The sequence below is a fragment of the Amphiprion ocellaris genome, chromosome 9 (assembly GCF_022539595.1).
Source record: "Amphiprion ocellaris isolate individual 3 ecotype Okinawa chromosome 9, ASM2253959v1, whole genome shotgun sequence".
NCBI classification, from domain to species: Eukaryota; Metazoa; Chordata; class Actinopteri; family Pomacentridae; genus Amphiprion; species Amphiprion ocellaris.
The window spans coordinates 19,141,852-19,167,413 of NC_072774.1; the positions used below are offsets into that span (position 1 = coordinate 19,141,852).

At 41.6% G+C, this 25,562-nt stretch overlaps 1 protein-coding gene across 1 annotated transcript; it reads right to left on the bottom strand.

Annotated features, from left to right (window-relative positions):
- Nucleotides 1-1,227: 1,227 nt before the first annotated feature.
- Nucleotides 1,228-18,116, bottom strand: fam110d (family with sequence similarity 110 member D). Its single transcript, XM_023285477.3, has 2 exons — nucleotides 17,956-18,116; nucleotides 1,228-5,187 (listed from the first exon to the last, which is right to left on the bottom strand). The coding sequence occupies exon 2, from the start codon at nucleotides 4,527-4,529 to the stop codon at nucleotides 3,183-3,185; it is 1,347 nt and encodes a 448-aa protein (XP_023141245.2). The 5' UTR covers nucleotides 4,530-5,187; nucleotides 17,956-18,116; the 3' UTR covers nucleotides 1,228-3,182.
- Nucleotides 18,117-25,562: the final 7,446 nt, after the last annotated feature.

Below are 25,562 nucleotides of genomic sequence, written 5' to 3' on the forward strand. Positions count from 1 at the left end.
GTTAGCTCAGTAGCTTAGAGTGTAGCTTAGTAATAACAACATTGCTGCTATAATCCCTGAATCCTCATCTTTCTTACTGCTCCTCCATGTTAGATATTTTTTTGTTCTTGTTGTTGGCAAAGTTCCAATATGACTGTTACTTATATGGCTGTTATCTGCTCATGAGAGGTAGAGGATTGTCACTGTTGCAAACCCCGGTAAAATATGTTCTAAATGTGAGTGTTCAATCAATGTCTTCCGATACTGGTGAAAAAAGACCTTTTACTTTTCAACCTGTTTTGAAATTCTTTTCACCAATCGTTTTTAAGGCATCTTTGCTTGAGACAAAAAAAAAAATAAGTGCATGAAAAGTAGAAATGACTCACAAATTCATTTGAAATTTGTGAGTGACAATCACTTGTGAAATGGCACCATATTGACACCATCTGGGTAAGCAGGACTAGCAAATCACTTCTGTGTAAGACTAGCCCTTTAAAAGTTTTCTAGGCACATTCCCTCTTGGCCCTCAGACTTTAAAATGGGATGACATTGCGAAAAAAACACTTCATTCTGGGAAAGTTTTACTAATGTAACATCTCCGTGGATCAAAAAAAAGAAACAATCCACCCAGTTTGCAGCATCTATATTTATCATATTCACACATCAGTCACCAATTAAACGCAAACAGACCACCTCCAAGAAGCGTCACCTGATAATTTTCTTGCCTCACAATTCAAGCTCTGGCTTTCAGTTCAGGGAGTCGGCATAAATTAAAAATAGCTCGTGATTTTCATCTTAAGATTTCAACCCATCGTGAGCTGGAGCATGTGAAAACAAACGCTGACTCAGGGAAGAAACAAAGAGTGTCAGGAGGAGGTTGCAGACAGGGTGGAGGCTCTGCTCTGGGATGGCATAGACACAGCATCAGGCCACACAGAAGTCTCCCTGTCTATAAACACAACCTGTTGCAGCCCTCTCAAGAGCAGACTATGCAGAGAATGCTAAAAGGATTAGCGCGTAGCCACTTGAGATAATGTGAAAAATGAGACGTGACATGGTGGAGGAAGGCAACAAAGAGTCAAGGACAAAACAGCATCACAGTGCTGACTAAATTTTCTTTGTTTCTGCCATGTGTGCTACAATAAGTGCACAGTGAGTTTAGATACTGTTCTGCCATATCTCCAAAATAATAGGAACAATAAGGATAAAAGCATAAAGATGAGAAAAAAAATGACATCCACACAGATATTTCCGTATTTGTGTTTATTTGCTCTGTGCATCATACACAAAACTCTTTGGAATAAAAACTAAATCTCTCACATATATCAAATTAAAAAAAGAGGATCAGAAGTTACAGGGCCACTTTGTAAACATGCAACCAAACAGTTTTTAACAGAGAGATTAAAAAAAAAAGTTCCAGGTGGAAGGAAGTTTCAGGAGTGTTCATGCTGATGATAAATACAGAAAAAAAAAACACCAAGGTTGCAAGTAATTGTGTTAATTCATCACATGTACAAATATAACGTGCCCTTGAGTTCAGTAATACTCAGGCTACAAGGCCTCTCAGTCTAACCTCCACATACCTCCATAGACCCCCAGTTCACATTTCAGTGGCATCCTCGCAGGACAAGCAATGGAAGTGACCTTTCACAGAGATAAAGTGAGTATCACTGAAGAATGGATGAAGTGAGGTAGGATCTGTGGTTATCAGAGACAGGAGAGGAGGGCAGCTTCAACCTCCCTGCTTGTTTTGACGGGAAACGGGCTGACTGAGCTGGGAGGGGCGATTACACATCTTTAAATTGCCAGATGGTGAAAGTGAGAAAAACATTTGGCAGTACGGGTCTGACAACATGAGCTCCTTTACTTTTAGAGGTGAATATATTATTTTATGACATTTTCTACATGTTTGAACTTACTTTAATGGGATAAAAAATCTCTGTTTGTACATACTTGCTGGTCAAAGTCCAGTTTTGCTCTCACAGGACTGACGATTAAAAGTCCCTGTTTTTTATTGTCGCAGCTCATAAGCTCACACAGCAGTGACCACTGACCAGGCATGAAATATTGACTGTGGCAATCAGTGACTGCATCACAAGTTATTACTGAGCATTGACTGTCTTTGAAAAATGAAATGACCAAATGAAAATTACTGGCAAGGCATGACCCCTTGATTTTCAGGATGCAGATACTTCTTAGAATCCAGCTCAGTGTTTAACATCCTATGAGATGAATCTCTGGAAAGAGTCAACGCTATATTTTTTATCTTTCATTTCCTCTCTGTGTCCAGTTCAGTGCATTAATAACCCCACAGGGGTGCCTCACATGTTTGTTTCAACGCCTGCGTTTAAGTAGTTTTTAAAAAAAGCAACACACAAACTAAACTGGGACAGATTCGAATGAGGTACTCATGGTTCACTTCACACTCACACAACAGTTTTCCAGTTTGGAAAAAAATGTAGCTTAGTGGTTTTCCATTTCAAATTAGTCATTAAGGGAGAGTGTTGGTGTCAAGAACACTAAACTGTGTCCACTGTGTCAGACAAACATACACTCATGTGCCTTTTGAAGGGCCACAGGGGGCTGATTTCAAATCAGTTCTGACTCTGTTCTGTCAATAGCTTAAAAGAAGCTACAAATGGAGAGGACAGCATGTCCACTCCACACACACACACACACACACACACACACGCACAAATACCAAAACACGTTGCTGGGAGAAACAGCTCCATTTTCCAGTAAGGTCAGTCCATACTCACATGATGCCTCCATAGGATCTATAAATACAATATATCAATTTAACAATATGTAACTATGAGCAGTTCTCTAATTGGAAGAAGCGGTCTCTTTGGAGTCAAGGGACTAAAGGTAATTATGTGCCATGGAATGCTAATCCTTCATGCAGACATTAGCAACTTAAACAAATCCTTAGTTCACTGTCTTTGACACTCATTTGAAATTTAAAAGTAAAATCACATTTTGAAGGCAGCCTTGTCTAATGAAGCTCAGCTCTTTGACTTCACTGCTGCGTGAGTCTCAAAAATAGAACTGAGTTCTATTTTTCCCTTCTGTGTTGCAATACAGCAATGCACCTGAATAGTTACTTCTGTGTGTACAAATCATCTTTATTATTTAATGGAAAAGAAATCAACAAACTCTGCAGACTCTTAGCATTTCATGGCACGTGGATCCTTGTCCCTACATTAAACGGTCGACTCTTTGGGTCCTTCACGAGCAGCATTCTTACACCCATATAGCCACTTGATGACACGAGCGTTCCTCTCAATGATGGACACACCGGTGGGAAGCTGCTCAGCCAGTTCCTCCTGAAACAGTCCATCTCCTGAATGGCGGGAGAACTCACTGGGCTCTGAGCCGCCACAACCATCCCCGCCCACACTGCGGAGCGCCAATGAAAGAGTGTCTATCGAGCTGGCACCAGAGAGGAAATTCTCTCGTCCCAGACGTTCTATCATGTCCATGTCCAACCCACAGAAGTCAAAGAAATGCTCCTGCTCCGACAATGCTACTGAGCAGCACAGACGCATATCGGACTTGGAGTGATGCAACTGCCCAACCTGCCTTCTGGGTGCTGGTGGTGACGCCCGCTTCCATGGGTCGTTTTCGTCATCATGGTTGCCATTGGTGATACCAGTGGTAACTCCATCACTGGTGCCATTTGTAAGCCCATTCTTAGTCTGTTCAAGTGTACAGCTTAACCCAGGGCTGGGGATAGACTCTGGGCTATGGTCTTGGTCAGTTTTACTTGACCTCCTGCTCGCTGGTCCCCCATCCGTAATGTCTTTATCGTTGGTCCAAGACATGCGTGACTCACCATCCCGCGACAGAGCTTTCTCCTCACCAATTACCATCTTCTGGATTCTGCCCTCACCTCTGATGCTCTTCTCTCTCATGGAGCCTTGGAAGAGGCGGCGGACAAAACTGTAACCCTTCACCTCCATGTTACTGTTTTCTCCCATTGCAGCAGCGCTGGGGCTTTTGCATTCTTTCTTCTGCCTGTAGATGACAAGAGAGTCTGGCCTCAGCATGCGTTTGCCTGTACTCCTTCTGAGTACAGGAGCACTGTGTGGTGCTACCAAGGTGTTAATTCCAGGTCCCCTGGGGCTGGGAGGCATCACATTGTTCACGTTGCTCCTGTTATGTGCCTCAACATCAACAGAAGTACGTCTATTCTCCTTTCTGGAGTCATCGTTCTCATTTTCATCTCTGGAAGTTAAGGAGCCAGAGAGTGTGGAGAAGGGTGTGTTGGATGAACGCCGTGGGGGAAGGTGAGGCGTTAGGCTACCTGGGATGGCAATAGTGCGTCGAGGCTGTGGTGGTGGAGTGGCACACGGGACAAGCACAGGCTCTTGCTTGGTGTTGATCACCTGCTGGCTCTTAACATATTTGGCTTTGTCAGCCTCGAGCCTCTCCACAGCACTGACGGAGCGGCCCTGGCCTCCACCGTCGATCTGCCTGCGCAGGTAGTCTGGGCCCTTGTTGAGGAGCCTCAGAGGAGACGGGGATCTGATTGGTGTTAGAGGCTTCATGTTAATTCACTAATTTGGGAAAGACATCAAAACTGCAGAGTGTTTGGAACTGGTTCTAAGTGTAGAGAACCGTGACAGCATTCATTCCTGTTCTCACAGCTTTGAAATCTTTTTTTGAGGGGTAATAGACAAGTAGTAATTCAGGAGACCGCAGAGTCCAAGTTTGTTGCAATGTTTTCTATAGATAGCTTACAGTCTCTTTGTTGGGCAGTGTTAGAACCCAGACAAATTGATATCTCTATCCAGTATTTACACAGGCATTTGGATAGGCAGCCAGGGAACAGGGAAGTCCTTTTTTGTCAGCCAAGAGCACTCCCAAATGAGATGCTCCCTGCCCACAGCACAGCAGAAATAGCAGGCAGGGTGCACTTTGTAAGGGTTACTTCTTCCTCCCCCACTTTTTCTTCTCTCTTTCCGTCTCCCAACGACACCCTTCACTGTTGATCTTTTCAGCTGCCTGGAGAAATCAGATATAATTCCTTCAAATATTTGCTTTGTGCAGGCTTTCTAAGGGACACCAGGTCAATACTTTTATTGTTTGGCGTCCGTCGTGGTTTAGTTGACCTGAGTGTGGCCAGCACCAAGGCACTTGTTTCGTTGATGGACATATAGTGGAGAAGCAGATCACGTCCTTGTCCTCAGCTCACCTGCGTGGACCCTGAGAGACACAGAGAAAGAGAAGGAGTGATTTTAGTTGGAGGTGCTACTCTACAGGGCAGGCAGCAGAGACCAGATGGCAGGAAGGAGAACCATCCCTGAAGCTCAGCTCAGGTTGTGCTTATTTAAAGCTGGAGGGAGTTGCATGTCTGGAGCAGACAGCAGTGCAGAGCTGACATGTATGAGCATTTTATACGATCTGTTTTACATTTACAGGAGAGAAATATCAATCATGTAACTATTACAGTATCCCGTAAGTGGCGAATGAGGAAAAAACTTGAATACACTATTGTGTTTTGTCCAGACAGGATGATGACATGTCTGCCTCCACGTGCTTTCTCCACAAGACATACACCAAGACTCATTGTCATCCTCTATCCAGCCAGTTGTTTAAACTTTTTTTGTTTGTGCAGATGCAACATCTTGTATTATTGCTAAAACTTGACGAGCAGACACTGTTTCTATATATTTGCTTTTTAGTACTGCTGCAAACAAACTGTCTTGGCACCAGTTCTTCTTTCTGTCACAGCTATTGCATTCACATAATATGACAAGTAGCTCAAGAGGCAGAAATCTGTCAGAAACATTATGACTTTCTGACATACCCGTGTGACTGACCTCTTTAACGTTTTGAGCAAACATCTATAGTGAAAACTAAACTGAGGCGGTTGTGATTCAAACCCACTAAAAAAGGCTTTTAAAATGAACCAGTTGCTTCTTAAGTATTAACTCTTTCAAAGTCACAGCTTTACGGGTTATTTTTCAAATTAACAAGCCACTACAAAAGATAATTTACAGGGCATGACGCCATGCCATAGGTGCTATATTTTCTATTTACTGTGTTCTGTGGGGAGAGACGTTTTTTATCTTTTAGGTTTGGATGCTATGTGGTAAATAGGGGGGAGGGGGTGCACGTGCCTATAACTGGCTAGGCTCTACCCCAGGAGTATTTATAGCTTGAAAACATCCCAGCACAGTTATCATGTGTCTACGTATGTGTGCATGTATGCGTGTGCATGCGGTCATGGGTATTTGTGTATCTGCTCTAGTTTTATGCGCCTATAAGCATATGTGTACATCAGCACAAGGCTGCTCTATAAATGAATGAGGGTTGTATGCACAGTAAAGCAGCAGAATATTCTGCACCTTTTTGCATAAACGCAACAAACAGTAAGTGTCTGTTGTCTCCAAAGGGGCAGACAAAGAGCACATCTCTAAAACCTGAAGCTGATATAAATACTCAGAGGCACAGGTGGTGGTTTTTCATTCACCCCTCTTCAAAATGTATTAAAAGCCCATCTGGACGGATAAATGCTCCTTATGCTGTGCTAGACAGCAGGAGGGTGTTATATAGTTGTGCTTATTGTTCCCTCAGGTCTGCTTCATGTGTTATCAAATGCTATTTTAGCTTTTCCTTCACAAGAGGTAAAACAATGAACCAGGAAAAAGGATCCATGTTTCATCTGTCAGGATGAACCGCATGACACCACTGATAGTGGCAAACAATTACACCCCCACCTTCACCTTTTATATTCTTGATTTACAGAATATGGGTGATAGAATGACATGCAACAAAGGCTGAAGCCATTTGAAGCAAAGAAAATATGACTTTATGCATTTTGTCCAGATCAAATCAAAGCAGCTTGAAGAAACAGAGGTAATTTCTTAATAAATCATTTATTTTCATAAAATTAAACTTGTACAATATGCTTATATTCTTAAAAATGGAAACATCCTGCTGCTTGTGTGAGATAATTGTAATTGGTCGCTTGTTTCAAATAGACAAGTGTAAGAAATCTATAACATCAAAGACTGGCACATCCAAATGGACGGTATACATGGACCACTACCCAATTCCTAAAATTCTCTCCTATTTTTTTGTTACTGGGTTTAATATAATTGTTCTTTTATGCACTCTACTACTGAAGGAGAGCTAACATTTGAGCATACTCTCCACCTCATTCAGCCTCTACGCCCCTCACAGAGCCTGTCAAATGGCATACCACTATAAATTATCTGAGGAAGTGAGAGGCTACAGCTTACTGGTTAGTTTTTTCCAGATGTGAGGCTATCACAGCCCGGGAAAGCCAACCCTTGTTTGGGTAGAGTTCCGGGAAAAATGTCTTGCAACAGGTGTGGAGGTAAAAAAGAGACTGGATTGGGCATGAAACAAGTAAAATGGATGGAAAATGAGGAAGTGGGAATGGGGGTTATGGTGTGTGGCTTGGCATGTAGGGTATTTATTAGACATCTTTTCTCATGGAACAATCTGTTCCCCATCCGAGATCAAAATGAAAAAGTGGCCCGGCTAATGCTATTCAAGCGTTAAAGAAGATTATCGCCATAGGAGCCTAAACAAATTCATTAATGCTGATGTTGGCTTTTCTATGAGGGGGATGGGGTTAAAGTATGAACAATCACATAAAGAATACCAGGGGCAATATCAGTGAGCACAGAAACTGGTAAATCCCCACTGAGCCAAGAGTCACAACCTTGAAACCCACTATAATATAAGCAATATCTGTATTTGTCCTACTTTTAATGCATTTCTTTAGCTCTGCCTCTAATGCTTCTGTGCATTCACTGAATGTGACATGAAGAGCTTGAAGGGAACCAGCCACTTTCAGAGGTTATCGCTTGCTCCAGGTGCTATCTTGGACATCACATGACTACATCTGAGTCACAGTGCTAGCTGTCGGTTGGCACTAAAGACAGAGAGTCACTGATATAAGTGTGGTAAAAAGAAACAAAAAATTTGGAACATCAGCTATAAAAAGGCCAGATTGAAAACACTGGAGCACCAGAGAGAATGCAAGATTATAACACACACACATACACTCTCACACACACACACACACACACACACACACACACACACACACACACACACACACACACGGTAAAACAGTGACTCTACTGGGATTTGCAGGAGAACAATAGCCACCATTAGTTCCATTGACCATAATGAGCCAAATTATTACCCAGCGCATTCTCCTGTGATCTCAAAGCTTGTGAAAAGCGTGAGATGGCTTTAGAATTTCTCTTATGCTTCACGACCTCCTTCGTCTTTCACCATAGGTTGTCATTAACCTCTGAACCCTCCCCTTCTTCTTGCTGCCCCACCTTCTCCTTCCAACCTCATTCGCCTGCACTCTGCTGCCTTCCTTCCCACCTTCATCTCCTGACATCTCCTGTATGTGCTACAAGGCCTCCCTACCCTTTCATTTCCCTACCTACTCCATCACTCTCATCCTGTCTGCCCTCTGTCAGTATCTCTGCATCTTTTTTTTCCTTCTCCTACTCCTTTTACTGTTACTCCCAGAGTGCACTCTTCAAAAGCTTTTATCCAGCTTGACCCACCACACACTGCATTACTTCTGCAAACATGTCTTTTTTATGAGAACTGATTCTACTGTTGTTGTATTTTTTAGTCATCTACATTTCAATTTGAAAAAAGTCCCAACCTAAAAGTTCAGGAGTTGCAAAATGAATTACACAGACACTAAACTAACCCGTCAAAACGGGTCATGAGTATTAATTCCTTGGCCACCAAACTAGCCATTTATCATAGTTTTACAGCAGGGGATGCAGCAAATACATAATATGCTTTAAACAAACTGGCAAGTACAAAGTGTTTGTATTGTCTTAGCCTCCTTTCAATAGCCGTCCTCAAAGACAGGGCGAAAAGCCAGCAATCGTAGAGAGGACTGAGACATTATAATGGCTTAAAGGTGCACAGTTTTGGACACTTCCTCCTCAAAGACATTCAGGTTCTACACTTGAAAGGAGACTGAACCCAGCACTGCACAACACCTGAGCAATTTATGCAAATTGTTCAAATGTCAGTTTCAGAAACTGCCAGCTGCAGCCAATCCAATTCTGACGTGAGAGAGGTTTGGGGGAGGGGCAAAGACACTTCAGACATTGTTAAACAATTTACCAAGCACTTTTTCTTCAGGAACTGCACTCCTTTTATGGCTAATTACCTATTACACATCTCTACAAGAGTGTCTGCCTATTATATATATAACACTGAATAGAATAAATAGTTACAAGTACAAAAAATATTGAGACCTGCAGAAACTTCAAACACCTGACTCTCAAGTGATTGCTCGGACATGCAGCAGAAAAGACACCAACAAACTCTCGGATTGTCAGTTCACCATGTAAAGTGTGTGGCTTCCATCTCTCTGTTATTTAATAAAACTGTCCCTCCCGTTCTTTCCTCTCTCCCTGTGAAGCGGATGGCTCAGCCTGCAGGGGAGGCTTAACCAGGCACCCCCATGCAGCTAAAGAGGAACCAGATGTTTTGTGTCATGCTACATCAAGATGCTCAGATGGCCCTGACAGACCTGTCATGGGAAAGGACTTCAGTTGTCCTTTTAATCGATAGTATTGTTTGTGCTGCATGGGTTTGACCTCATGAACACACAAAGCAGGTCGTCTTTAGGTCTCGTTATCAGTTAGGAGAAAGCATGCAGCTCTTCTTCCTTTCCTGATGTGAAAGTGGTGCCCCAGTAAGAAATCAAACACAAAAAAATCCAGGAAGTGTTTGTTTGCTTCGAGAGAGCCCATAGAAGAATAGCTTCATCAAGGCTTGCGGGGCGTATCCAAAGAAAAACCAGCTGGCCTTGGACCAGAAGGTTAAAGGAAGTTTCGCTGTGAATTATGTACGCAGTGAGGTAAACACAAGATAGGAGGTTAATAAATTCACTAGGACCACGTTTGAAGCTCTTGGGAGGCTATTCTGCACGCTCACCTGTCAAATTAATCTTTCGACAGATGAGGTGCATCTGCTGCCGACAAGGAACCAACTGCCTTTCCTCTTTTTCTCTGTTGTCTTGTTTTTCTCTCTTTATCCTAACATCTGGCACAGCTATTAAGGATGACACACACTAACAATCATCACTAATGGACTGAAATATCTGAATGTTCAAACGTTAACCAGAGCTCATTCAGAGATGTCTTTATGTCATGACGAAGCATCTGCACACATCGATTCTCTACAGTGTGAATAAAAAGCGTCTGCCACTAATGAGCCGCGATTCATGTGCGTTTGGTCATTAACCAGCACAGCAGACGCAGACCTTAAGAAGTCCGTTATGGGGTAGGGGAAAGAAAAGGAGATGTCTTCTTCCATCCTCCGAACAAAGACACCAGCCTTTCTTTGCATTATTAATGGGCCACAACAATGGTCCTCCTCCAGGTCTACAGATAAGCCTTGACCTGGTTGCTCTGCCTCATTAGTCAGGGAGGGAAAAGAACAAATACCAACATGATGACAATAAAATGCAAGAGATGGAGCCACGGGATATATAGGCTACTGTCCCCTTCAAAAACAAAGCCTGGTAGCTAATTGTAAATCCTATCACCAACGCGAGGCCTTCAGCGCCATTAGGCACTTGATATACGGTTGGAGGCTACCTAGGGCTTTTCTCCACAGTCTTGTGGATCAGTAGTGGGCCACCTGGGACGACTTAAGGGACCCCCGACTTGAATAGACCTCCTCCCCAACCGTAAAATGGACAAGATGGGCTCTTAACTCACTGCTGCAGTCCTTTTGTCATTCAAAGCAAATCTTCGCAGGGACAGCTGAGGATGGGAGTGCCACACCAGGAACATGTACTGGGACATCCTGGGCGTATGTGGAAGTACATGTGAATTAGACAAAGATGAATTTTGACTAGATTCTTCTCCATACCATTGAAAAAAAATTCTTGTAGCTGTTGAAACTTTGTAACTTAAACCATCATACAAGAGTTTGGTAACCTTTGATAGCCGCTTGGTTTTATATTTTATGGAGTAACAAATGAAACAATAATCAAAATAAGAGTTAAAATCCATTAGGTTGAAAAGTTGTGAGAATTACCACAACGAGATTGCATTGACTGCCTCAACACGTGTAATCAACCTTTTCCATTCATTGTACTGTAAGTCAGACCTTTATCAGTGCTGTAACACCCAAGCAGGACTTACACAGATAAGCTCTGCTCAGATAACATGTACACATTTATTCTTGCTTTTATCAACAAACTGGGCAAGTTCCGTTTTTCTCCTTACCTAAGGGCACAGGAAGTGCGCTGCTATGTTGACGATCAAACAACTCTGACCCATTAAGCTTTGTGAGTCACTATTTGCTTTTTCAGTTACAACTTTTAAAGCATTGCACACCAGCTGTCTGATTCAAACTAGGCGGTTAAGTGATATGTCATCTCTCCACCAGTAGAGGTGAGCATGTGGGACTAATAACCCACACTGTAACAGAAAGACACCTGAAGTACAGGAATGTTAAGCTACCCTGCGATGCCTCACTGCTGATGAGTGAACTATGGACGGGTGAACTCGTGTGCTCTCAAGGAGATGATGTATACCTGGATCCTCACATAGGAACTGTACAGAAAATATATGATCAAAGCTAAATGCCGAGACAATGCAGCCAAAGATCCAAAGCGATGCTTTCAACAGATCTTTGATCATTTTATTAGTTGGTTGAAGTGTTTTTAGGGTTTATTCATTGGAGAGTGACCAGTTTGAGATTAGAATTTGTATTTGAGTTAAATGGACCAGTAGGCATTTGTCTTTGGCTAAGACTCAATTTTTACTTGCATACTTTCGCAGAGAATGGATTTTTTCCATAATGAAAAATATGTCCAAAGCGGCAGCTAATTTATTAATATAAAATGCTAATAATGCTAATCAGGTTCCAACATCTCAAATGGGAATTTTTGCTTTCTTAGTCATTTGGTCTTGGACTATATATGAAAAAAAAATGATGGATGCTTTATCAACAAACTAACAACTAGCTGAAAAATCACAAAAATATCTGGCAATTCAGTTGATAGTGAAAATAAGGAGTGGTTACAATTTTATCTGATAAAATTGGAACAGCTGATGAAGCGTCATAGCAACAATATTTATTTCTTCATTAGTTCCTCTTCAGTTTTACAGTTCTTTTAATGAAATTGATGTCAATATCAAAAAAAGTTTTCTGGGTCCAAATATGTCACATGACCTGCATTTCCAACTGTGGCCACTAGAACAAAAAAGACAATGAATGATTAAAGTTATTTCTTTTCAGTTGAGTTAAATCAATTAATTGATTGGTGAAAAATCTGGATTTCTTTGGTTGTGGGCTTTTGAGCACATGACATCTGGATGTGACGGAGGAGACAGTGTGGTGAGAGTGTAAAGTTTCTGCACTAAGTGTCCAGATCTGCGCAACATTAAGCAGACTGCAGCTCTGGACAGCATTGTTTTGTAAATTATGACCACCCCCTCCACATGCCAGCCTGGCTTATGTGACCAGAAACACAAACCACGGTGACCTACAGTGTGTGTGTGAGGCAACAGCTCTGGACTGGAAATACACTGAGCCGCTCAGAGTAACACCAAACCCCCAGCCCAACAAAAAAAAAAACGTCCTGAGGCTGTTTATACAGTACAGTACAGTACAGTACAGTACAGAGGCATAAATCTGGGCACATCCCTCAATCTCTCAGAGTCTTAAATTATGAATCTCTGTTGTCACACTGTGAACCCTCATTAAGCTCTCTGCTGCTGTGAATGCTCTGAAAGACAGCTCCGACTGGCCAAGTGCCAGATGTTTTGTTTCACCAAGTCGGCACATTTTTCACTCTGCCAGGCATATGTCTGTTTCAACAAAGTGATAAAAGATGCTTCAACGGATGATGGCTTTCAGAGTTGCAAAGAGCAGCGAGGAAGTCAAAACACGGTCAGCGGTGTTAAATTTTACACTTCTGTACCTGCCTTTGAGCTGAGTGGATTGTCCTAAAACAAACACAACGACGAAAATCCTCTGCTGTGATTTATAGAAGAAGTACATAAAGCAGAGCTAGAGTATGACAATTATGATTTAAGTTGTCTTCAACACTTAGGTAAGCAGAGGCTACATGTGAGGACAGAGAAACTCAAGCCAGAACTCCCAGAAAGACTAAAGGGAAAGAAAATTAGTGTAACATCTGTCTAACTCCACCCTCTTTTCACACAGACACACCAGGTTGCTAAAAAGATGCTCACACAACATTTGCAGAATTATTCTAACCTCGTGTTGCTGATGTGAGCTGTAAAAAGGTTAGCACTAACTTGTGAGTACCTTTGACAGGACTGTTTGGAGTTGGTTAGGGCTTAAAGCTGCTCCAGCTGTGCTGCGTCCCCAAACACTAGGTCATCTCTGGCTGCAGTGCCAAATCCAATCCAGCCCCTCCTCCTGTGTTACTCCAGATTCTACATCACTTTAAATGTGTCAGCATTGATTTGCTATCTGCACAGCAGAGAATTGCCCCAAGCAGCTCCAATGGGTTCAACTCCTGAACAAATAAAACGCTCTACTTAATGCCTCTTAGAATGAGAACTTTAAATTGAAAAAACAAATGAGGAATCGTAATCCAGTCCTGGTTTGTGAAGGATAAGGTTGGTTATTAATTATTATTTTATTTAAAAACTAATGTAGCTGGCCTTCTCCATCAGAAAATCATGCTTGGTGAAAAAATACAAATATGAGACTAAGAGCAGTGTTCTTTCAATTGACAACCAATCAGAAACAATCAAAAACTGTTAAATCTCACTGGCAGAATAGTATATGTACAATTCCATCACTACAGTAAGAAACACCAAGAAAAGGTTAAAAAGAGCCAAATATTCAGTGTTAGATGCCACAGACCAAAATCCAACCTTCATCTTTTTCAACTCTCGTGAAAAGAAAAAACCCTCAAGCAAACTCTAAAACTTCAAGAAAAGAATCCCCCACAACCTCTCTCACAAAGACCCTAAACGGAGCTCTTCTGTTTTTCCTCGCTGCCATCTACGCTTAGCTGTTAACCTCCGCTGAACCTGCCAGCTGTCTTCTCTCATTACCAATCAACCGACCTGCTTCCCCACTAACAGCCCCTCGAGTGCCACAGAAAGAGACCCCTCTGTTCGTCCCTACTCTCCTCCTCCTCCCTTTGCTTCTGTCAGAATCAGAAAACATCTGGAGGAGTCTGTGGAGCTGCACCGATGGTCTCCTCCTGTGTCGAAAGGGAAAGTCCAGGCCTGTGTCATCTTCCTCATGGTTGAACGGACACAGCGTGGCATGGCTGAATGTGATGGGATGTGGCAGAGCTACAAAGGCGCCCGGTCGGACTGTGAACAATTACAGGGATGTGAGAGCAGCGAGGAGAAGGGCTGCTCTCACAGCTGTCACCCACACACAGGGGACTGTCAGGAGATGGAGATCTGTCAGATCATGTTTCATGATTTCGTTGCACACAATGAATTATGGATCGGGTTATGAGCCCATGGAGGTGGCAGTGATGTAACAGCAGAAACTGGTCTCAGATCCCACAGAATGACAAGACCGACAGATAATGATCGCATCAGTTATGGTTCCAAAATTAGACACAAGCATTTGGTGTAAATTTGGATTTCTGGGAACAAACTCCTGAGTAAGCATTGTAAATCTTTCAACAAAGATAAGACAAGTGAAAGTTCCAAGCTTCACAGACTCATCTATTTGAAAAAATATGCCTGTTCTCATTAAATTACTACTTCACTGAAAAATGATTCCACACACTGGTGTTTACAAAACAGAAAAAATACCAGCTTGGTACCTAGATGGTAGGCTGTACTTCTCCTTTCATCCAGCAGTCCTTTGTCAGAGTGGGGATTACGTTATCATAGGGTGCCTGCTTCAATATGTTGTTTTGGTGCTGGAAGTAACCGAGAAGCTGAGTTTTTTTGACAACTTCTTCCTCTTCTTCAAATAGTTCTTCCTGAAAACAGTGAGTAAGGAAATTCCCAGAGACTTTTGCCACAATGGCCCAAACAAGGCGACAAGGAGCAATAAAGCTAAATTATAAGCCTGAGTGTGTGAGTGTTTGAAGTCTCGCACTGCTGTGAATGTCAAAAGTCTAAAACCAGCTGCTGTGCTGCAACACACACACACACACACTCCTAACACGATGCCAGGGGGAAAATGATGTCATTAGCAGGATACATTTTCCCCTCTAATTAGAAACTCAAACTTCCCGCCATAACTTGGGGGTCTTTACATGCAACCATGCAACAAACTGGGGATTAAACAAAACAAATGTTGGACGTCTCTTGAAAAGGCCGTGTTTCGGGACAACGCTCCGCAAGAAAACAAAACCTAGCCTTGAGTGTCGCTGTGGCACGGCTGAACTTTAAGTAAGAGGAAACACATGAGGGCTCCATTGTGAACTGAAACCATGAAGCATTGTGCGGCTTCTGCCAAGTTCTCCACAGTCAGCGCTGATGTGGCTCAAACCAATTAAATTTTACACTTGCGCGATGTAAAAAATAGTGTATGTATAAACAAAAAAGGGAAGAAAATTGGAAAATAAAAGGCTAAAAGAAAAGGAATCTTTGAAGTGCTATTTCATCCCATCACATATTCAACTCTATGACCAGTGCTAGATCACGTGTAGATCAGTGGCATGGTAGTTTCTTGGCTTCTATTTAAATGTTTATAATGTGGTGAGTACATGAATTTGTATGAGTAAGTGCAGTGCAAACAAGCAAACTGTCTCTAAAGTCGTAAAGAAACGTGATTCTGCAGGCTTTCTTAAGCGTTGCATCACTAACACCATCATCATCGATATCCCTACTGGTGCTATGAGCCAACCTGGAAGGCAAAGACCTAAATTACATTTCATTTAGTCATGTTAATGATGTCAGGGCTCCTGTCAACAGCTCAGACGGAGAGTACAGCGAACAGCTCTGCCCCTGGACTCTCCATTCTGTAACTGGAGGAAGTATTCTTGTCTGCTCCGCTGGGATCAGCATCAAACACAGATGCAGCTGTATTACCGCTGGAAAATCAGCACACTGCCACATGAGTCTGGGTAGAAAAGGAGGACTGTTTACGACTGCTCCACACTGTAATTTTGCAGGTACTCGGAGAGACTTGTGTATCCTACGCGCAACGTGAAGGATTGATGTTGGTTGGCTGTAGGTGTTTATGAGCTGTGAGTCATCGTAGCTTTCAGGCAGGGATGCAAGTCAGGTCCAATTTGCAAGATTCAAACAAAAGTTAAGGTAAGGCAAGGCGGGGAGGCGATGGGCCATAATCTATCTCCAAACAATTCATTACACGTCATGAAATTTAACAAGAGCCTGCATGACGAATAGAGCACAAACCACCACTTTAGCCCTTGAAGTAGTCAGAAAAGTGGGCTAAGTCATCATGTGACGTGTTCAAAAGCTCCAGAAGAGCTACTAAAAACACGTAGAGATGAGATTTTTCTCAGCTAGAATACACACAGGAAACTGAAAAGTTCACATCTCCCTTTGGAAGTGAAACAGCATACCTGCCAGTTCATGATCTGCATCAAAAAGCATGAATTAAACCTCCTGCTGCTGCTCGCAGGCCAACCAAGCGGACACGTGCTCACCTATGCATCTCAGGGCGAATGTGTTTAGAAGACATGTGTGGTCTGTTTAGTCTGAGTGCAGAGCTGTTTATGCTCCTGACCCCATGCTGATCAAACCAACTCTGGGTGCAGGAGCCTTTACACATTGAGGCCTGGAGGGAAAGACGTGGGTCAAGGTGGAGTTGACCCTGAGGGCACATGATTGCAGAAGACATGGTCCTTTCAGATTAGAGTGGTTGGATTGCCCAATGATCCTCCCCAACTTACTTTTGTTCTTTTGATAGTTCTCCAGTAACACAGCCTTAGTCTTTATAATTAGTTTATGTTTGTTTTTATTGTGTATGCGACTGTCTACAAAGCCAGACATGCATTAAATGAGCTCACTGGTGGAATATTCCTAAAATATTGGGATTACAATTTATTTCCTCACTGATTAGATGTTTGGAAACCAGAGCCTCATTTGGGTAATTTGCCTGATTTTATCCAGATGAAAATATTCAGTGCAGATCACAGTTAGGGTGGTATAAACCTACACTTCCAGGTCAACTGTATTTGCTTTAATCAAAACACAGAGGTCAGTCATGTCTCTCTCTATACCCGCTTTAAACTATGCAGCTATTGCCATGTTGACTCCAAGGCTGAGTTAAAACAGGGAGTCCACATATAGGTTTACGTGACAGATGATGGATTGATGCCAACTTCATTAAAAAAAAAACAGTTTTGGGTTGATTCGAAATCGTGATCTGTTGTTTATGGACTACTCAGCTCCATACTGCCAGACACCCATCACAGACTTGCTGCCAGAGAGAATTTGGCTTATATGGGACCGGCCATAAACACACCATAAAGATATCAGGTGAGACTCTTGGGAAAACAAACTGCAGTAACCCTGAAGTAAATATTCCAAGGACGAGCAGGCGTTTTGGTCATTAGGATATACATATTCAGCCAATTAAGAAATCAACTTAAGAATAATTTAATGCTTTCAAGCAGCCTAGTTGTATAAACATCAAAATCACCACTGACTAACTGACTCCAGCACTGATAGTTACTCGTCAAGCTATCGAAGGACAATTGATTGGTTATTGGTGAAGGTTTAAACCGATAAGTCAGCCATGATTTGGTGTTTAGTTGACGCGTAATTATCCTGTGCCAATCTCTCCCTTTCCCCAAACTGCACTCACACTATAATACTAACACTGAGAACTTAACAAAGGAAAATGTAAAATAAACACATAAGGTTACAGGGCAGATGGATCAATCCAGACCAGAGTCCACTGATCGGTATCCGAAAAAACTTCCCAACAGAAAATTGGCTTCCGCACAAACATCTACGAATAATTACACAAGTAAAATATAAAAATCCTCTCCGTGCTCACCTTTTTTCGTTCAGTTTATCCACTCTTTCTGTCATTCAAATCCAGTAAAGGTGTGGAGATCCTCTCTGTGAGACAGACGATCAGCGTGGCGCTGCGCTCTGCGCTCTGCGCTCTGCGCGGTCTGCTGGCACACTGACGGAGCGCTGCATGGCAGCAGCAGTAAAGAGGGAGTCCCGACCTCCCCAGCGGTGGGGGTGGCCAGGTAGGAGGCTCTGGAAAGCTGAGAAGAGCAGCACGGGATTAGATTGCGGGTTGCAATGAAGACCACGGTGAAACAGCTTCATAAAAAGTCATAGAGTGTGGTAAATATTGGTATTTCATTGAAGTAGGCTATATTACGCTGAAAAATAGAGTTGTTGGACCAGTTCAAATTAATTTCTTCATTTGGTTACAGGCAGTTCAATTAAGTGTATCCAAATTAAGTCAGCAAGTAAAATTAACGTCACTGGTTTGAGTCAGATGCAACTAACTCCTTTGATTTCCTTTAAATTTGCATTGCTGTAATTTCATTTTAGCAAAAGTCAACCTGAAATTTGTTTCATCCAAATTTAAAACGAGAAACATGATTTTTTTTCCCTTGACTTACCATTCTTTTCTTGTCTTTATTCTGGAATTCTGCTCCAAGAAGTTGCAGCAATAAACTTAAAAATTAGAACAAGGGTATATAATGTAATTCCAAGTTGATAGAATCCACAAAAGTAAACTGCCTTAATCAAAGCAGAAAGACAAGCAAGATTTATTTGAAAGTGTACTTTACTTTTACAGTTTTTTATTACAGTGCAGTAGGATTTAGCTTTATAAGCACTAAACATCTCAATTGGGCTATAAAACACTCCAGTTATAGTTGCAGGCAGATCATTTTCCAACAGCTGTCAGCAACTGGAGACTGACGTAAAACGGAAAGTAACTGACAATATAAATAAATGTAATAGTATATAACACAGGTACCTTTAAAACATTCATTTTGTTTGTAAGTACAATCCACTAAAAATACTTCAGTGAAAGTGAAGTTTGCTATAAAAGGAGCTTACATGCTACTGAATGGGCGGTGCTAAACTAAAGGCTAATGTGAGCATGGTAACGTGCAACCTGGCATCATGTTTGCTGTTAGGATTAATTTACAGCGTGTGCTAATGGGCACCATGCAAAAAGTACAGCTGGGGCAGGTATTTGGTCATAAACCGACATCACACCGTGTTTCTGACCTGCAGCTGGTACTACTGGAAATTCAAAGGCACACCAAGCTTTAACAATACATCTTGTGGGGAGTGTGGAACAAATTTCTTGACAACTCATCCAACAGCCTAGTTTCAGAGACATTTCACTCCAAATCTCAAATGTCAGCGTCATGTTGGTTTAAAAGGAAATGTTAGGAGATCACAGTGAGTATTATTCACCCTCTGGGCACTAAATTATAACAGAACAGCAGACTACAATAGCAAGACATCTAATAGTGGTTGAGATTTTTGAGACAAAGCTGTGAATTTGCTGAAAGTGATCTAATCAAACTGTCAGATTAAATGCCTTGAATGAAGTGCTTGTATTAGCAATTCAGCATGTGAATGACTGATTGATTGAGCTTTAATCATTATTATTCTCCTGTTGTTGCCTGATCAATCTTAAACGATCCACTTCACACATTATCTTAGTGGACTTTTAACATTAATAGCCTCACATGACACATAATTTGAGCAGCTTTATCTTCGTGTTCATATCAGTGTATTTCAGGCTGATTAAAAAAACGCTTTCTAGTCCGATTTTTTGTAATACTTTTACTTCTTGGCTGATAAGACATCTATTTATTTCTGTCTTTGTTTGTGAAGCTGATTTGTGGATTAGCTGTGGGTGGCTAACCATATCTGATTGCCAGAAAAAAATGCTTCTATCTGCTGTTCTCTAACTCTGATCATCCTACCCTCTTCTGTGTTTTCTTTGCTCGCTCTCCTGCCTTTACCTTCCTTGTCATAACACAGCTCCACAACATTGGCTCGGAGAGAGAGGGAAAGGGAGCGAGAGGGAGATAAAGGAGTGATCCCCACATTTCACACACACCTGTTTCTCATTCTCAAGCTCATCACTCTTGACGGGGCAGACAGGCCGGTGAGGAAACACAGCGCACGAGAGCCACTGGAAATATTTTACCCAGAATATAAACAGGCTCTGAAACAGAGCCACGCTACGGTTCACATGATCCATACATGGTGTATAAATCTTAAACAAACTCTCCTCTCCTTCTGTGTTTTCTGCTGTGTTGCCCCTCAGAAACAGTTTACATTTAAGAGACCGATGCAGCCTGAATGAAGCTCAAAGGAAAATCGATGTTTCAAGGCAGGGAAACGTGTAAATGTGAAGCTTAAAAATAGAAAATGGGCTAAACAAAGCCTTTAAAGAATACCAGTTTCAAAAAGAGATCAAGACACTCCTGTGTTACAGAGGAATGGCATTTCTCAGAATAGAAACTCCAGTTTCTGCAGAATTAAGTTTGAGCAGGCAGTCACGCTGCATTTGGGGCACCTCCAGACTGGAGCCATGGCCGTCCACTGCCACATCTGGGGGCGGTAACACAATCTGCCGATCCCATTCCCTGACCTCTGCCCTCACAGCTCCGACTCAAGGAAGCCACACTTCCTGCTGAGCGATGCCTGCGAGGTGCCGAGCGACCTCAACCTTGTTTGACGCCATCGTTGCCCCTTGGAGGACGCTTCCTCCACGTCTTTCTCTCTCTGCTGCTGCTCTGTGTTGTCCGATGTAGCAGGTGGCTAATTCCTAGCACGGTTCCTGGTGCCAGTCAGTTATTTAAGACCCTGTTAACCCGTGGTGATAATCCTGTAAAAGCTGTGAAGCATCACGTACTGCGAGGGTGACAGAGACAACAGGGTTACATTCAGGGTCTAAAAGGATCTGTTATGTTTCAGCTGTGAGAGATCAGGCTGGTAGCCGTTGGTGGCACCAAGCGGAGGTGAGAGAACTTCTCCACCCTCTCACAAATGTTCCCTGTAAAAAATCTCCATCTTACTGATGCAGTTTTCCTCTTATTGATCTTCTCAAAGTGTTGTTTTCTGAAAGCGCCTGAAGATTGTTTATGACATGAAATATTTATGAACATAAAAGTTAAAAATAAGCATCATTAGGTATTATTTATGAAGGTATGTATTATTTATTAACTATAGAAAGGGAAGTTGAAGGAAGAGTAAGCAAACACACTTTTTGTCAAATTCTTTGAATATGTCCTTAAGGTGCACCAGCTGTCCATTCTGCTTGTGCACAGAGATAAATATGGTGTTTATACACAGTCCTGGCTCTGCAAAAAGGCAACAAAGTGGATCATATCTATCCTCACAATGTGATTCCAATGTGTCCTATGTGGATTGATGCTTATGTATGTTGATTCTATGGCACAGGACAGAGGGAAATGGGCAGAGAGAGAGAATAAAAAGGATGGTAAATTTGGCTAAATACTAAACATCAGCAATCTTTCTTCACAGAATTACACCTTTAATTTGCTTTATCAAGACTTTGTGGCTGTGGCTTGATGTACATAAACACTGGCTGAACAACCCACAAACTGTTTTCAGAATCAAATGTTGCTGAATCTTGATTGGTTCTTTTTATAGCTGAGCTAGGCACCTTCAATCCAATCAGAAGAGCAAAGAGAAGAAACAGAAATACATAAATCTAAAATTAGTAAATAAACTAAACTGTTGTAACTTCAGCATACAATAGCAAACAAATGAAGCAGTGCAGCAAAGTTATTTAAATATTTTTAACACAAATTATTGGGTTTAGGTAACTGTCTAATGAATACTGATAGGAATGGCCTCCTTAAACTCCAGCAATATTTATTTACTGAGGCAAGCTATGATCTGGGAGCCTCTTCAAATATCAACAGATTAATAAACTAGAAAAGCACTCAGAGAGCTCAGTACTCGCCAAAGCTGTTCAGTCATCGGATCATTTCCGACAGCTGAAATCTAATCGATTGGTCCTTGTGTCATTTCTGATCTTCCACGGAAATTTCATCCAAGTCTGTTCATCCATTATTGAGTAATGTTGCTAAAAGAGAGACAAACAGACAGACAAATCAACACCAGTCGTCACATAACTCCACCAAGGCTCTGCCTCCTTGATGGTGAAGCGTGCAAATGCTTCTTCTGAGATTATATATAAGCTCCACCACCTCAAATACTTCTTTATATAATAAGCAGTGATCTTTATGTAGTGGACTTAAAGATTATTTTATAATCGGATAGAAAAAAGCAGAGCACCTCAAAAGAAAAGGCTAATGAAAAACATATTATTAATTCTTTAACAGCTAAAAAGTATTGTTAAAAGGCTATATAATGATGAAAATGTCCCGAAACATTGGTACATTTTGTATTGTACACAAGTCTTCAATCCCTATTTGAGATTAAACTTGAAAAATTCAAATATCTGCGTGGCATAGCTCATAAATGCAGGTTCTTTTACACTGTTTTAATCAAGTATGAACTCTGAAAACATTTTAAGCAATTGATGGGCAGAGCCATGTCCCGTCTAAATACCTTTTTACATCTTCTTACTCAAATACCTCAGCATCTATCCATAAGCCAGCTCTGGACTAGTTTCCTCAGGACCTCTTTTCAGCTTCTGTTTGCACGTTATCTAACATGAGGACACTAGATACCAACGAAAAAACTCAAGGAGGTATTAAAAGTGAGGCTGTCAGACTTTTCACGTACTTGTGTCTTTCCATGCCACCCAGCAGCGGCTCAGTATCAGTATCAGAAATGGAACACATAAAGTACAGTGGGAAACTTTCAGATGCTTTTATAGTGAAGCATGTCCTTATTTATATGGGAGTTGCTATTTAATGCCTATTGGCTTTAAAGGAACATGTCAAATAGGATCATCAAACCTGAATATGTATGTTATGAGAGGGAAAAAATGCACTTTTAAGACTTCTTGTCCTCAATCTCACTATCTCACTTCTAATTGGTCCTCACAAAGACAGAAGCACGAGTGCACACACACTCATACCCACACAGGCCTGAGGATTAATGACACTTCAAAGGGAGGAAGCTGCACTGTGGCCAGCTTCCTGTCCCGGCCCATCTTGGACCATTTGCTGGCATCTCAGTGGCTGATGAGGAGCCTTGTGAGCCATGTGGTGGCTATTTGGAGGCACAGAGGTAATTGTCAGAGGTACCCATTGATGTAACAGCACTCTGTCTTCAGTAGGTTAAGTTCAGCTATGAAGGGCCAGAGGCACCTTAACCTTTCGTGATATCGCTCAAATTTGATGGCACCCATTTGTTAAGAAATGAAAAAAAGCTTCTTGGGTTTGATTGTGAAATGTGGAGGGTTGTGGAACAATTATTTTCCTTCATTGGTTTTCCTTCATTGTTTCTCACTGGCATAACCGCTCAGTGTTTTGTTTTTCAAAATTAAGCCTCTGACCTGCACAAGGTGCTGTATAGCTACTGGTCTCAGTCCATATCCCCTACAGCATATGTTTATATACTACATATTTATGATTTCCAAAACAATAAACATAACTGGCTTCTTGAATCACACTGGAAGCACGAGGTCAGGCTAAATGATTTTGCTTAAAAGGATTCTTAAAAGGACTTTTCATCATTTTCATATTGATTATATGTCAGCTTTGTGTAATTGTGGAGGTGCCACTTATAGTGATAAACACAGAGAGAATTATCCCCTCTCAGTTATGTAGAACTGCAGGGGAACTGTGAGCTTCTTTCAGCTCATTGTCTTGACTTGGGTTCACTCTCACTGCTCTCATCAAACGTACGCTACCTGCTCAGCATGAAACAAGTCATAGAGAAAGTTACTGATTAACTGGAGCAGCTAAAAAGCCAAATGCTTCACTTAGAATTTAGTGGAGACCAAAGTAGAGCTAAAAGATAGTGAATAGTTGACATGCTTTCACCAGAAAGTCAAAAATACAACTCCTAATCCTAAATCTAACTGTGCTTCTAATGTGAAGTACATGATTGCTGAATTAGTTCTAAAGATGTAATATGTCAGACCTACATTTACAGCCTGTTCCACTTCCATCATTGGCAAAAGAGAAATTCTAACCTACATTTTACAACAAAAACATATCATGTGATACCAAATGAATGTAATTATCAGCTGAATCTGCTTTATGTAACTTCATAAAGAGTTTCAGCTCCCTCACTTTGACTATCTGGTCCATAAAAGTTCTGCTTTGGTCCAGTCTCACTGTTCTTATGCACATTGCAGGTGCAACAGGCAGCTGCTTTTAGTGAAAGATCTCTAACAAATTATTGTATCCTACCTTGCCAGCACCAAATCACAAACAGACACTTTAGCAAGTAGCTGATAAAAGAGTCATTTAAGTGCCGTAAGGCTTTGATAGAGACCAAAAGCTGAGCTAAAGGAAGGCAAATATTGGACTTTCCAATAGTGGACTCCAAATGACTGATTCATAAGTAGCACATGCATAAAAAGGGAACTTTTTGATGCTGTTTGCATGAGTTCACTGCATCAACTTAAAAGAGACTGATGTGAATGCTGTGTTAACAATTAGTTTCTGCTGCCCCTAGTGAGGCAAAAATAATTCAAATTAAATATGTGGTAATAGGTTTAAGGCAAGGAAGAAGTGTGCTCCAAATTAGCGATGACCTTTTTATTAATCAGCCAAGATCTTTCCTGGACTTTCACCATCCTAAAAGGTGGAATCAGCAATACTAATCCAATGCACTTTTGGGTAATGAGAGGGATGTAAATCTGGTACATGTTAACTGTCTAAATATGCTAACTAGCTCACTATCAATCAACCAATCAAGAATCTTTGTCCAGAATCAGATGCCACCTTTAAGCAAGTGCTCTGAGTTGCCTAAACATAACCAGAAAAACATTAATGTTTAGTCTGTGGTAGAACAAGTGAAATACAATATAATTTTGCAAAACATTTGACAATCAAAATAGAATTTCAATTGTATGTGGGGCTTGCGGAGGATTTTTAGACATATTAAATGTTTAATGCATGTTCAGAAGAATCCAGGCAACATTAAACAGTCTTTAAAAAACATTTATTAATGCCAGCTTAAGAACACAATACCTAAGCGTCGGCATTTCGCCTCTGGTGCTACAAGTTTATCAAAAAGCTCTTATTAACCCTAAGATCTTCCACAACAATAATTTTCGGTCTTCCTCTTCTGATGTCTACCTAAGAGTAGTGACTTAAAACCCAGACTTGGTGAGTCCTCCTCTGTTTACTTTGCCCTCTGTGCTGACCTTTAGCCCTCTCCCCACCACCCCACTACTCTTCTGCCAGTTACGACGCCTTTTGTTTGGCCTTTACATCTGGTGAAGGAACACCATATCCTTGCATTGTTTTGTTTTAGCGCTCACAATCTTTCTCAGAGAAGAAGTGGGGAATAGGAAAAAAAGGGAGGAAGATTTTCACAAAGTCTTGATCATGTCACAGTTGTTTAGATGTACATGAAGCCTTGTTTTGTTTAAGCTCCAATGTGCCACCACTCTGATTGATGCAGCCAAATCCTGGCGAGGTGTGAAGTCCTGTGTTGTGGATCACAGCCATCTGGTGACATGCCTCCGGACAGCACGGCGCTCCAGCATGT

Coding starts and splice junctions, on each gene's coding strand:
- fam110d (XM_023285477.3), bottom strand. CDS start 4,529: ATGAAGCCTCTAACACCAATCAGATCCCCGTCTCCTCTGAGGCTCCTC.